The sequence below is a fragment of the Notolepis coatsorum genome (genome assembly GCF_963971535.1).
Source record: "Notolepis coatsorum genome assembly, chromosome: 1".
NCBI classification, from domain to species: Eukaryota; Metazoa; Chordata; class Actinopteri; order Aulopiformes; family Paralepididae; genus Notolepis; species Notolepis coatsorum.
Genome location: NC_140165.1, coordinates 15564472 through 15579565, shown reverse-complemented (window position 1 = coordinate 15579565; position 15094 = coordinate 15564472). Strand labels below are relative to the sequence as shown.

Sequence of the window (15094 nt, the reverse complement as noted above, 5' to 3'; positions counted from 1 at the left end):
TCTCACAGAGAAGGACGGAAGTAAACGGGGGGGGGGGGGGGGGGGGGGGGGGGCATTGCGGCTAAGTATGGCATGGAGGAGGTTCTCCGAATCAAGCCTCACACACGAGCGGGGAGGGTGGGGGATCTGCGTCGGATGGCGTCTGGGGGGTGTCGGGTGACGCATGCTGGGGGTATAAAACCCAACAGCTGTCTCACGCCGGGCTAGATCAACACAAGCCAAGCCAAGACAGCTACAGGACTGTAGCACTCCTATTGACAGAGAGAGAGAGAGAGAGAGGGACAAAGGAAGAGGAGCCTTTTACGAACCGCTAGGATTTTAAGGAACTAAGCCGAGAAAGAAAACAGAAGATGGATATCCAGACCAGCCAAGTGGTGCGGCCCCCGAGCCCCATGGAGAGCCTGGAGAAGCAGCTGAGCTGCCCGATCTGCCTGGAGATGTTCTCCAAGCCCGTCGTCATCCTGCCCTGCCAGCACAACCTGTGCCGCGGCTGCGCCAGCGACCTCTACGACTCCAAGAACCCCTACCACTACTCGGGCGGCATCTTCCGCTGCCCCACCTGCCGCTTCGAGGTGGTGCTGGACCGCCACGGCGTCTACGGGCTGCAGAGGAACCTCCTGGTGGAGAACATCATCGACATCTACAAGCAGCAGCAGGAGAACCGGGACCGGGAGCGGGAGAACAGCAGCAGCAGCGAGGCGCTGGAGCCGCCGCTGAAGGACAAGGACCCCAAGGAGCCCCGGTGCCAGGAGCACGAGGACGAGCGCATCAACATCTACTGCCTGACCCACCAGACGCCCACCTGCTCCATGTGCAAGGTGTTCGGCCAGCACAAGGACTGCGAGGTGTCCCCGCTGCAGTCCATCTACCAGAGCCAGAAGGCCGAGCTGCGCAACGCCGTGGACACGCTGACCGCCGGCAACGGCTGCGTGCAGGCCCTCATGGCGCGGATGGAGGAAACATGCAAGAGCGTCCAGGAGAACGGGGAGCTCCAGAAGCGGCGCCTCGGCGAGAGCTTCGACCTGCTCTACGCCATCCTGGAGGAGCGCAAGGGGCAGCTGGTGGAGCGGATCAGCCAGGAGGAGCAGGAGAAGGTGGCGGTGCTGCGCTCGCTGGGAGACCAGTACAAGGAGCAGCTGCAGGCGAGCACCCAGCTGAAGGAGAGGGTCGCCCAGAGCATGGAGAAGAGCGGCGTGGCCGAGTTCCTGATCTGCGCCAAGGACCTTCTCAGCCAGGCCAAGGAGACGGCCAAGGCTACCCAGCTCCAGAGGCCCGAGCCGGGGTTCGAGTGCATGGACCATCTGACCGTGGAGACGGACGAGGTGGTGGCCCTGCTCACCCACATGGGGTTCGGACCCAACGAGGATGATGAGGCCATGACAGAGGAGGAGGAGGAGGAGGAAGAGGAAGAGGAATGAGCACAAGTGATTTTTTTTTTTAGATAAAGACTTTGGACATGTTTGGAGTGAAGGTGTGATACACATGAATATGAGAGAATTAATATAAGAGAGGGTTTTCACGGACAAGCTGCTCACGGAGGAAGGTTACTACGGATATTGAGGAGAATTGTGGATACGTGCAATTGTTTTTTTTACGCATACAAAATGACATTTCTTTTTATACTTTTGTATTTCCATCTGTTTATCTTGTACTGTTTCGTTTTGATATATTTTGGAGTCGATATCACGGGGAGGATCGTCGTTTATGCTTGAATGTTCACGGGAGTCGAACAAAGAAAAGAAAAACAAAGAAAAAGAAAAAAATATATATATTTATTGTGTCTAGAATGTCTCGTTTTCTCTTTGTACAGAAAACTGAAAACTTGAAATGCAAATATGCACATGATCATTTCAGACAATGTTGTTACTATTTGAATGTCCTTTGAGGGTGTGTGAATAAAGTTTTATTCAATTGCCTTCGTCTCCTCGTATTCATGCATGACATTAGCCTGTCTCCTCACTTTCTTGATTAACTCAGATTAACTTTTAATGTTAATGTTAATGTTAACAACTGAACTCAAACATTCAAATTCTGTATTGCCTATATTTATTTATAACATATAACATAACTGATACATACAGACCCTCATCTACACCTTTGTTTATACTGTTTAATTGTCTCATATTTTAATATTCAGATCAAATTTTATTTATTTATTATTTATTTTTTTATTGCCTATATTTATGTCTTTCTACCATTACCCTGGCCATACCTGTCCCCCCCCCCCCCTGCCCCATGCTGCTATGACGCCCGAATATCTCCCAAGGGGATCAATAAAGGAATATCTTATCTTATCATATCTTCACATCACACACTTAAAACACGTTTGAAACGAAACACCGCCTTTAGTTAGCTTCACAGATTCCTCCTATATTTACATGGCTCGTGAAAATACACTATGGCCTTACTTAGACTTCTGGCAGGGGGTGAAAATAGAGGCTATTTTTACCAGAGTGGGGGGGGGGGGGGGGGGGGGGGTTATGTTTCTCTGCTTGACCCACTGCAGTTGCTTGGTGGCATGCCTAGCAGTGCTACAGGCCAAGAGGTCAGACCTGATACCATTATCAGGCCACTCTGCATGAAGAGAGAGCAGCTTCTCCTCGAGCCAACGCTCTCAAGCCCAAAACGGTCTGGATGAGCCTATTTATAAAGACCGTTGTGTGCGTCGATGTTTTCATTTCCTTTCAACCTTCATTTAAACTCGAAAGGCAATTGAGGTTGAACTCATCCCTCTTTAACTCATCCCTCATTAAGGCATCCCTCTTTAACTCATCCCTCTTTAACTCATCCCTCTTTCACTATTTAACTCGTCACGTTGAGTGTACATACAGAAATATGCAACAAAGAAAACCTTGAAATCACACAGCATATAAAATCATACCAATAAGCCAATAAGACAAAGCAAGGATAACAAATCAATTAAAACATGTGCAACTTGATTGACAAAGGTTGGAGATCAAGGTTTTAAACTCTGCAACAGAGGGGAGAATCTCAAGCTTTAAAGGACTGTTGGAGTTCATTCCATGAGCTAGAGGGGCATCATAGCAAAATGCACATTTACCCTGTTCGGAGCAAACTCAGGGGACCAGTCAGTCACTAGAATGGGTTCCATATGTTCCAAAATTCCATTCTAATAATGATGTAGTATAAAAAGGTAGCTTACCAATAAGGATGTAGTATAAGGAGGTAGCTTACCAATAATGATGTAGTATAAAGAGGTAGCTTAGCAATAATGATGTAGTATAAAGAGGTAGCTTAGCAATAATGATGTAGTATAAGGAGGTAGCTTAGCAATAATGATGTAGTATAAAGAGGTAGCTTACCAATAATGATGCAGTATAAGGAGGTAGCTTACCAATAATGATGTAGTATAAAGAGGTAGCTTACCAATAATGATGCAGTATAAGGAGGTAGCTTACCAATAATGATGCAGTATAAGGAGGTAGCTTACCAATAATGATGTAGTATAAGGAGGTAGCTTACCAATAATGATGTAGTAAGGAGGTAGCTTACCAATAATGATGTAGTATAAGGAGGTAGCTGACCAATAATGATGTAGTATAAGGAGGTAGCTTACCAACAATGATGTAGCATAAGGAGGTAGCTTACCAATAATTATGTAGTATAAAGAGGTAGCTTACTACTTTTACTTTTAAATCGACATTGTAGTATTTTACACTTTTTACTGTACACTTAGAATGTATATACATAACATAGAAAAATCGTATTTTATTCTTATTCTTATTTTTATTCTTATCCGTGACTTTTGTTTCTGACTACCTAAATGTCTACTGTTTACTGTGAGCGATCTGTAGTGCCGAATTTCCCTTGGGATAAATAAAGTATTTCTATTCTATTCTATTCTATTCTATTCTATTCTATTCTATTCTATTCTATTCTATTCTATTCTATTCTATTCAATAAGGGCCTAACTGTGAGGTTTCTGTCCTTGCTCACTCACTCGTTCTGTTCCTTTAAACCACCTCGCTCTGTTTTCATTTGTTTCTGTTAATCATTTCAATTCCCCATTCACACGCTTCTTCCCAGTGACGTCGTCAGAGACGTCGTTGATTGGTTCTCTCCCGTCCGCACGCTTTTCAATCACATTCCCCAGCTGTCACTGCTTGTCAATCAATCAATCCCGTATTATTTATACCCCGTTTCTCCACTCTAGTTTTGTTGGATCGTTTTGATATTTCTCTGTTTGCATTATCCGTTCCTGCTGCTGCTGCTGTTTGCTCTCTGTGCTTTACCTCCAGGATATTCCAAGAAGCCTTCCTCTTGGACACCTTTTCCCCGTGGCGACGCGCTCGCTCCGCTGCTGTTCCAGCACCATTACGCACTACGTCTGGGTGAGTTTTTTACTGACTGTCTTGATCAAATTCCGTTTTCGTGTGTTTCTATAACACTGAAGATTACCACCTTTTTATCAGACAGTCACTCACCCAGCGATCGCCTTTTTGTTGTTCTCACTGGGATAATATTTTGGGACTTTACATCTCCCACTGTGTGTTGTTTCACACCGAAGATATTATTCACATTGGATTGTTTTTTGGACTTCACTCTCAGTGTCTATTTTTGCACCGAAGATATTCACTTGGGATTGTGTTTTGGAACAGTGCTCACTGTGTGTATTTACACGAAGATATTCACTTGGGATTGTGTTTTGGAATTTTGCTCACTGTGTGTATTTACACGAAGATTAGTTCACTTGGATAACTTTGTATTTGGGTACAAGTCACCTCTCCTGTTCTCCTGCTCGTTCTACCTGCACCCTTGTTGACTCGCTCCCTCTCTCTCTCTCTCGGTTCCGCAACACCTCGGAGATTCTGCCGAGAGAAGTCTGCAGAGCGGTTCAGACGTCAGCATCTGCTACCCCCTACTACCACCACGGGAGAAGCTGCAGAGCAGCAGAACATTTCCCCCCTTGCTTGTGTACCTGTCTTGTTAGACTTGCCTATTCTGTGCTCATTAATTAGTCTCAATAAACAAGCCCTTGTTTTTGGCAACTCTGAATTCCTACTCTCTTGTGTCGTGCGTTTGGGGTCGGTGTCAAACCATAACACTAACAAATTTATAAATACCAGCGTCTCTCCATCAGAGAAGGTCAACCAACCTTCTCATAAAGGACACAGTGATGAGTGTCATATCTATCATTAGTGATGAATCTGAGGGCAGAGTGACAGACAGAGACCAGAGGGGATTTAAGGATCATTGAGGCCTAGTCCATCACCATAGTCCAAGACTGATAAGAAAGGTTGCACAGAAGCGAAAAGGTCGGATAAACTGTGAGTGACATGCTACTGAACAACAACACGCATGAGAAAAGAATGTGAGACATTTTCAAAATGGCACCTGCCTCCCATGTGGTTCATCTGTAGTTCAGTTTCCAATGGTGCCCCGGTGTATCTGGTCAGAGCACGTCATTAAGATAAGATAATATGTTCCTTTATTGATAACTTTAGACATTTGGGCATCATAGCAGCGTGGGGAGGGGGGAGGGGAGGTACAGGTATGGGCAGGTATAAATTAATAATAATAATAATGATAATCAACTTTATTTGTATAGCACCTTTCCTACAGGGGATTGCAGTTCAAAGTGGTTTACATCAGTAAGAAATAAGACATAAAATCTGTGTAAAACAAGCAGTGAGAGCAAAGCATAAAGTGGGATAAAATAATGCAGATATTAATCAAAATCCTATCAGAACCTCATGTTCCAATAGGCTTAAAATGAGCACATAAAGTGCAGACATATAAAATCACAGTTTTTCACATTAGGATCTAACATCCCAACAGGCCGCTTTGTTTATGGTTTGATTCAGTTTTAGTAGAATACAATAGACATGAAATGAGCACATAAAGTGCAGACATATAAAATCACAGTTTTTTTTACAGTGCAATAAAAAAATTCTGGATTACTGTTCAACAGTTTAAAGTCGTCTTTACCTTCTCTGTTTGGTATCCACAGTTTAAAACCTGACAGTCTTCCCTCCTGTTTATACCCACTTTGACCCTTCGAACCTCCCACTCAGGGCAAACCTCCCTCTCAGGGCACAGTAATAGTAGAAAGACATACTGTAAATATAGGCAATCAAATTAGATCTGAACATAAAAATATGAGAACAAATAAACAGTGTAAACAATATAATTATGTATAAACAAAGTATAAACTAAAATGTATATATATATATATATACACACAGAATAAATCAGGAACACTTCATTGTATGTACCTATCCCTTATTTCCAATTCCTCTAACTGAAAACCACTATCAGCACAGTAGGTCATGATCCAACTCCAATGCATGAAACAATGGAAATGTTAAAGATTGATCCCCTGTCCTTTGGACTGACATTGGTCCCCCTTCCTCCTCCTCCTCTTCCCACCCTCCCCCCTCTCTCCTTCCCCCTCCCCTCCTCCTCTGCCCTCCTCCGACTCTTCTCCCTCCTCCTCCTCCCTCCTCCTCTCCCCCTCCTCCTCCCCTCTCCCTCCTCCCCTCCTCCTCCTCCCCTCTCCCTCCCCCTCCTCCTCCCTCCTCCTCCCCTCCTCCTCCTCTTCCCCTCCTCCTCCTCCTCCTCCTCCTCCCCCTCCCCTCCTCCTCCCCCCCCCCCCCCCCCCCCCTACCCCTCCGGCAGCAGATAGCGATGCTCACATGGTCCTGTTTGAAGTGGGTGATGGCTGACAAACCCCACAGGCTGTCAGTCCGCCTTCATGCACACTCACTCTGCTGATACTGTACTTTACTTTACTTTACTTTATTTGTTTATTTGGATGGGACAATGCAAAACTAATGAACACAGTGGAGTATAAAAATTGCCGAATTTAGCACGAGGCTAATTTACATCCGTTGTCCCCAAACATAAAAACAGGACACATAAAACAGTGAGAAATGTACAAATACATAGCAGCAATACACAAAAATACTAGTGGCTAGAGATATGTCACATGTGTTCACATGACTGAATGTTATGGTCTTCAGCCATTGTTTGAGTTGCCCTGTAAAAGAAGCAAGGGTGGGGCTTTCCCTTAGGGAAATGGGGAGACTGTTCCACGTTTGGCTGCCTTTTATAGACGGGACGTTTTGGCCAAACGTGGTCAGTCTACGTTGGACCATGCAGTCACCTCTGGTGTCTGACCTGGTGCCAAGTCCAATGGTTCTTTTACAACAGCAGGCAGCCAGACAGACAGACAGGCAGACAGATAGACAGACAGATAGGCAGACAGGCAGACAGATAGGCAGACAGACAGATAGGCAGGCAGGCAGATAGGAAGGCAGGCACCCACACGGATACAGATAGGAAAGAGAGGAGGACACTTTTAAAAGCAGTATCCTATACATTTTTTTAATCCTTTTCTTTTCTTACCTACTCTTACTAATTACGCTGCTGGCCAGTATTGTGCAAAGCATCGATCAACCACCAGTTACTCAAGTCTCCAGAATGGCTTCTACTTCACGTCCCAATGACTCTCAAATCATAATTGTATAATGTAGCTTCAGTTCAGTTCAGTTCAGTTGAGTTATTTTTTATTTCGGGTTTTGGACACATAACAATGGTCATTCCATAAATCGCCAACGTTTTACCAGCTGCTATTGCAGAGTTCGGGAGTAGGTGCGGAAAAGTGACTATAGCTCGGCCGAGAAAGTGCAGATCGACTTGGGACTGGTCTCTTAGTGTTCAGGAGACTCAGGCGTATACAAGTCTATTGGATCATGTCTCCAGCACCCCCACAGCTGTAGCTACAACCACTTAATGTCAAGGCTCTCATCCACATTCATTAATTTTCTCCCCCTGCTCTCTCTTCCATGAGCTCATTGATTGATTGATTGATTGATTGATTGAAAATGTTATTAACAGATTGCAAAATGGGTACAATACAGTACAGCTCAATACACACAATTGTTAAGGGGATACAGACCAGAGAAAGACTTTCGTCTTGTTTACATCAGGGTCCCCCATTTTCAATTCATCATATAAAGGTTGCATGCATCAATGTAAGGCGGAAGTGCAGTGGTCTATACCCTACACAGGAAGTAGACAAAGGGTCCTCATGGATATAGCTGATCATACTATTGCCTGATTTAAGCAGGATTATGAAAAAGTCTGACGGTGTTGATGGAAAATCAGATTTTAGGCATTACATTTGCACATACAGACCACCTTGTTTTAAAAATAGACAATAATAAAAAGAATAAGATAGAATAGACAGAGTAAAATAGTGCAGTGCAATCAAATAGTAGAATATAATAATAGACATAAAATTAGCACATAAAGTGCAGACATATAAAATCACAGTTTTTTACAGTGCAATAAAATAGTTCTGGATTACTGTTTAACAGTTTAAAGTCGTGTTTACCTTCCCTGTTTGGTATCCACCATTTAAAACCTGACAGTCTTCCCTCCTGTTTGATCTTTGACCCATTGAACCTCCCACTCAGAAACCTCCGATGGCAGCTGTAAACACCATATCTTGTTCACGATTCTGCTGTCCTTGTTCTGTAAGTAAAATGCAGTGTTGTGCACATTCATGACCCCAAGAGGAAGAAACCTAGTGATATCAGTGACCCCTCTAGTGACCCTGTCATAGAACTTTTGAACGACTGCCTCTCCTGACCCATTTGTCATAGTCGTAGAATTTGGCGCGAACATTCGTGACCTAGAGGGAAGACACCCATTGATATCGGTGACCCCGTGACCTTTCCCCTAGCACCACAGTCAGAGCCAAACTGAGGACAGAAAAGTAACAACGGAATGGCCATAAAACCTGCTCTACACATTCATGAAGCAGAAAGCTAATGCCCAGGCCCGGACTGGCCATCGGGAGCACCGAGTGTTAAGAAAATTATCACAAACACTGGCATTTAAAGAGTACACATTTAAAAAGTACTGCACCAGAATGCAGGAAATTAAGTCTTTGTAACAAAAAAAATCCTGGTGGGGGACCTCCACCCCCCCCCCCCCCCCCCCCGCTTAAAAAGTGGCCTGACTGGGGCTATATTTCGAGTATATTTCCTGGGCATGAATGATTTCCCCAGTCCGGCCCTGCTAACGCCCCATCAGGCCTAACCTTTCATTTTCAAATGAGCATATCTCCCGATTCCATCAATCACACAGTTGCAAAATTGTACATGAATTTACATGACCACTAGAGGAAGAAACCTGTTGAGGGACAATCCCTCCCACCCACTACACACGGACTTGGGTGTTCAGTGTTAGACTAAGACTAAGACTCCCTAGATGTAACACTGAACGGCACAGGAAGTCACTTCATTCCGACAGCCATTACATCACTGAGCACAGGGTGACAGTACAGCCTGGCGAAATCTTCCTGGACACTTTACAATGTTTACACTTCTCACAATCTTCCTGGTCACTTTACACATTACAATTCGTACACTTATTACTGTACATTCTACTGTATATTTCTGTCTATTTTTGGCTGTATATTTTACATTTAAGATTTTAGAATGTATATACATACCAGAATGTATATCCCGGACCGTATTTCTTATACCTTATTCTTATTTGAGTCTTATTGACTACCTCAATGTTTATTGTTTACTGTGAGCGATCTGTAGTACCGAATTTTCCTCGGGATAAATAAAGGATTTCTATTCTATTTCTATTCTATTCTATTCCAAGTTGGTGACCCCATGACCTCTCCTCTAACACCAATAAGACGATAAGTAAACACACACCAAAGTCTTTTTGAGGTGCTGGTATTGGCAACAAGATTAATGTCCTCTAGCACCACAATATGGATTCATATGTGGATTTATATTTATATTTATATGGATTTAGAGCTTGGGTCTGTTGAGACCGGCAATGTCAATCCCTCTTGTTTCTGTCATCTACCCAGTAAAATGAAATTAAAGTACCCGTCTGGATTAAACACAGCGGTGGTGTGATGTGATGCGCTGTGCAGTGCCGGCTTCCACTGGAGCGAGACGGAAGACATGGAGAGGGAGACTGGAGAGAGAGACTGGAGAGAGAGACTGGAGAGAGAGAGACTGGAGAGACTGGAGAGAGAGACTGGAGAGAGAGACTGGAGAGAGAGACTGGAGAGACTGGAGAGAGAGAGACTGGAGAGAGAGACTGGAGAGAGAGACTGGAGAGAGAGACTGGAGAGACTGGAGAGAGAGACTGGAGAGAGAGACTGGAGAGAGAGAGAGAGAGACTGGAGAGAGAGACTGGAGAGAGAGACTGGAGAGAGAGACTGGAGAGAGAGAGACTGGAGAGAGAGACTGGAGAGAGAGACTGGAGGGAGAAACTGGAGAGAGACTGGAGAGAGAGACTGGAGAGAGAGAGACTGGAGAGAGAGAGACTGGAGAGAGAGAGAGACTGGAGAGAGAGACTGGAGAGAGAGACTGGAGAGAGAGACTGGAGAGAGAGACTGGAGAGAGAGAGAGAGAGAGAGAGAGAGAGACTGGAGAGAGACTGGAGAGAGAGACTGGAGAGAGAGACTGGAGTGAGAGACTGGAGAGAGAGACTGGAGAGAGAGACTGGAGAGAGAGACTGGAGAGAGAGACTGGAGAGAGAGACTGGAGAGAGAGAGACTGGAGAGAGAGACTGGAGGGAGAAACTGGAGAGAGAGAGAGAGATACTGGAGAGAGAGACTGGAGAGAGAGACTGGAGAGAGAGACTGGAGGGAGAAACTGGAGAGAGAGAGAGAGAGAGACTGGAGAGAGAGACTGGAGAGAGAGACTGGAGAGAGAGACTGGAGGGAGAGACTGGAGAGAGAGACTGGAGAGAGAGACTGGAGAGAGAGACTGGAGAGAGAGACTGGAGGGAGAGACTGGAGAGACTGGAGAGAGAGACTGGAGTGAGAGACTGGAGAGAGAGAGACTGGAGAGAGAGACTGGAGGGAGAGACTGGAGAGAGACATGGAGGGAGAGACTGGAGAGAGAGACTGGAGAGAGAGAGACTGGAGAGAGAGACTGGAGAGAGACATGGAGGGAGAGACTGGAGAGAGAGACTGGAGAGACTGGAGAGACTGGAGGGAGAAACTGGAGAGAGACATGGAGAGAGAGACTGGAGAGAGAGACTGGAGAGAGAGAGAGAGAGACTGGAGAGAGAGACTGGAGAGAGAGACTGAAGTGAGAGACTGGAGAGAGAGACTGGAGAGAGAGAGACTGCAGAGAGAGAGAGAGAGAGAGACTGGAGAGAGAGACTCGAGAGAGAGAGAGACTGCAGAGAGAGAGAGAGAGACTGGAGAGAGAGACTGGAGAGAGAGACTAGAGAGAGAGACTGGAGAGAGAGAGAGAGACTGGAGAGAGAGACTGGAGAGAGAGACTAGAGAGAGAGACTGGAGAGAGAGACTGGAGAGAGAGAGAGACTGGAGAGAGAGACTAGAGAGAGAGACTGGAGGGAGAGACTGGAGAGAGACTGGAGAGAGAGACTGGAGAGAGAGAGAAACTGGAGAGAGAGACTGGAGGGAGAGACTGGAGAGAGAGACTGGAGAGAGAGAGAGACTGGAGAGAGAGACTGGAGAGAGAGACTAGAGAGAGAGACTGGAGGGAGAGACTGGAGAGAGAGAGATAGACTGGAGAGAGAGAGAGAGAGATAGACTGGAGAGAGAGACTAGAGAGAAAGACTGGAGAGAGCGAGAGACTGGAGAGAGAGAGAGAGACTGGAGAGAGAGACTGGACAGAGAGAGAGAGAGACTGGAGAGAGAGACTGGAGAGAGAGACTGGAGAGAGAGAGACTGCAGAGAGAGAGACTGGAGAGAGAGACTGGAGAGAGAGAGAGAAACTGGAGAGAGAGACTGCAGAGACAGACTGGAGAGAGAGACTGGAGTGAGAGAGAGAGAGACTGGAGAGAGAGACTGGAGAGAGAGAGAGACTGGAGAGAGAGACTGGAGAGAGATACAGGAGGGAGAGACTGGAGAGAGAGAGACTGGAGAGAGAGACTGGAGAGAGAGAGAGAGACTGGAGAGAGAGACTGGAGAGAGAGACTGGAGAGAGAGACTGCAGAGAGACTGGAGAGACTGGAGAGAGAGACTGGAGAGAGAGAGACTGGAGAGAGAGACTGGAGAGAGAGAGAGAGAGAGAGACTGCAGAGAGCGCCTCTCCTAATAATAGTGCAGCACCGGCTCCCACAGCTGTTTTAAAGTTTGCCATTCCACAGACGGCCTGCCCAGACACATAGTAAATGGCTCACACACTGAACCACAAGCACGCAGAAACACACACACACACACACACACACACACACAACACAGTGTACTGTACATACATGCACGCAAACTCACACAAGCATGTGAACGCACATGCAGACATACTGTACATACGATATGCTAATGCAGGGGTTCTCAACCTTTCTGCTGCCAAGGCACCCCTGTGTCCAATAAAATATTCCAGGGCACCCCTATTATATACGATAAAGACTTTTCCGGTCTTTTTTGCTACAATGATGACAAAAGTGCTTGGTTTCAAAATAAGGTCTAAATGGCATTTCAGGTCTAAATGGCTTAGTACTGTTGACAGTTACACTGCTTGTAGTAGTAAATCAAATAGCATATATTTTTTAATAAATTACAGAAAATTATCACTAAAGTGCTATCTGTTGCAGCTGCACTGTTTTCCATTAAAATTGCATATTTGGATAAGTGAGACCATTTCTCATAAACAGAAAAGCATGTATTTCTTTTAAATACAGAAAAGGATCACCAAGTTACCATTTCTCAAAAAATATAAATAAATACAGAAGATAAGCACTCGTTCACTCAGTGGACATTTCTAGCTCAATGCAAGGTCTGCTGCTGCTGCTGGATAATAATACGGTCAATATACGTGGGGAGATCTTTGACAAGGCAACACGTATGTCATCCTCAAGGCTCAACTTGGCCCTATATTTTGTTTTCAGAGCTGTCATGGATGAAAAGCCAGCTTCACACAGATATGTGGTGCTGAATGGTATCAACACCTTAACTGCTGCATCATGAGATACTTGGTACTCAGCACCACACTCAGACCAACATGTTTCCACGGGCACTTCACTGAAACGAGCTCTCCAGGTGGTATCAGATGAGATTTCAATGAGTTCTTCCAAGAGTTTGGATGGAGATGTGTCAGGAAGCTTTGTCTCAATGTTGTCTGTAAAGGGGTTCTTTATCCAGAGTAACTTGGTGATCCTTTTTTTTTTTTTTTTATTATTGCAGAACAAAAATTATTAAAAGTCAGTACTCAACACATAATGCATAATGAAACTTTCAGTCAAGGTGGTTAAAATTACATGCAAGTACAGAAACAAGATAAAACAAAAATAGTCCATAATAACATTTTGACCGTATACAGTGTATATCCAATAAATTACAATTATATAAATTATATAAAATTATATAAATGTTAGTATAGAATATACCCCTAATACCTATTTTCTAAAACCCTACACACATATGCTCCAGCTCGAACCCCCCCCTCCCGGACCCCCCCTTGGATAGTACCTCCATTATCCCTCACTCCTAACCAGACACTACCATTATAAGCTAGCTTTTATTCTCTCCACCACTTCTACCCACATTGTCATTTTGGATTCATTGAGACCCAGAATTCTTGCTGTAGATATTTCTTGATAAATCACATCGAGATATGTAAGAAACCAAACCTTCCGGCACATTGTTTCCGGTTGAAACCAGCGTGATGCGATCAGCTTTTTAGCTACTGTGATACCCGATAAAACCAATCTCTTTAGCTGTGGATTCACTGCAAACTCAAAAACATCATTCAATAGTAATACCGAGGGGTGTACAGGTATATTCCAAGATACGAGTTTTGATAACTGTTGGGACACATCTTTCCAGAATGCCTTAACTGGTGGGCAGTCCCAATACATGTGCATAAATGTTCCTTCGTCCCCATTTGTACATTGGGAGCATTTGGAGTCTTGTTTAAGCCCCATTCTGCACAGTCTTATAGGAGTCAAGTATGTCCTGTGAATATAGTTCAGATTGATTTGTTGATGATCCGGGTTCCTTGATGTGAGTCGGACATTTGCCCAGGCTCCTTGCCAATCAAAGTCATTTTCCAGGTCTGGTATATCCCTCCTCCAGACAGTGTCTAGTTGAAGGGTTTCATACGAGGACGTTAGTAATTGATAATAAAAACCTGATACAAAACCTCCTAATGTTTCTCTTTCATAGAAAAATTTGTGGAATCTGTGGTGTTCAATTGGTATGAGTAATGGAACACCGTGAGACCTCAGACATAGTCGTAACTGTATATAAAAAAGCCATGTGGACTCGGTGAGGTTAAACTTTGTGCATATTTCGCCATAACTACAGAAGCCTTGGTGATCCTTTTCTGTGTTTTATTAAATAATGATTTTCAGGGTGCCAGGGTGGTGCACGGCCGCACAGGGTTCGACTCCCAGACCCGGCGACCTTTGCCGAATGTCTTCCCCCATATCTCTCTCCCATCCTTCCTCTCTGCCGGACTTGTCCAATAAACAAATGAAAAAGCTATCAAAACATATAAAAAAATTATTATTTTCAGTTTTTGAGAAATGGCCAAACTTATCCAAATGTGGTATTTTCAGGGAAAACAGTGCAGCTGCAACAGATAGTACTTTAGTGATCATTTTCTTTAATCATGTAAAAAAATATATATATATTTTTTGAGAAATCTCAAGGCACCCCTGGCAGCTCTCTGAGGCACCCTAGTGTGTCTAGGCACCCCTGTTGAGAACCGCTGTGCTAATGTACACACAAACACAAGCATGTGCGCACACACACACACACACACACACACACACACACACACACACACACACACACACACACACACACACACACACACACACACGCACACACGCACACACGCACACATGCACGTGTGCAGACACTCACACTAACCACACAGGATCAAAATAAGTTGCCATTTGCAAGGAGTTGAAGTGAGTTAGGAAAGGATTCTCTGCTTTTGACCCAATCCTAACCACAACGGTGAAGCCAGCCACAGACAGACACCCAGGGAGTCGGGGACCACCTCTGGCTCTGGGTATGATGCCGGTCAGGTGCCAGTAGCCTACCCTCAGGGCCATGGCAGGACTGCCTAGCATGCATGTCTAGGAGGAAACCGGAGTACCCGGGGAC

The 15094-nt window shown here is 44.9% G+C and overlaps 1 protein-coding gene across 1 annotated transcript; it reads left to right on the top strand.

The window, feature by feature from the left end:
* Positions 1-304: 304 nt before the first annotated feature.
* On the top strand, positions 305-1418 carry trim63a (tripartite motif containing 63a; the record flags this gene model as incomplete). The annotated part of the gene is made up of 1 exon (XM_084327503.1): positions 305-1418. The coding sequence occupies exon 1, from the start codon at positions 351-353 to the stop codon at positions 1416-1418; it is 1068 nt and encodes a 355-aa protein (XP_084183629.1). The 5' UTR covers positions 305-350.
* Positions 1419-15094: the final 13676 nt, after the last annotated feature.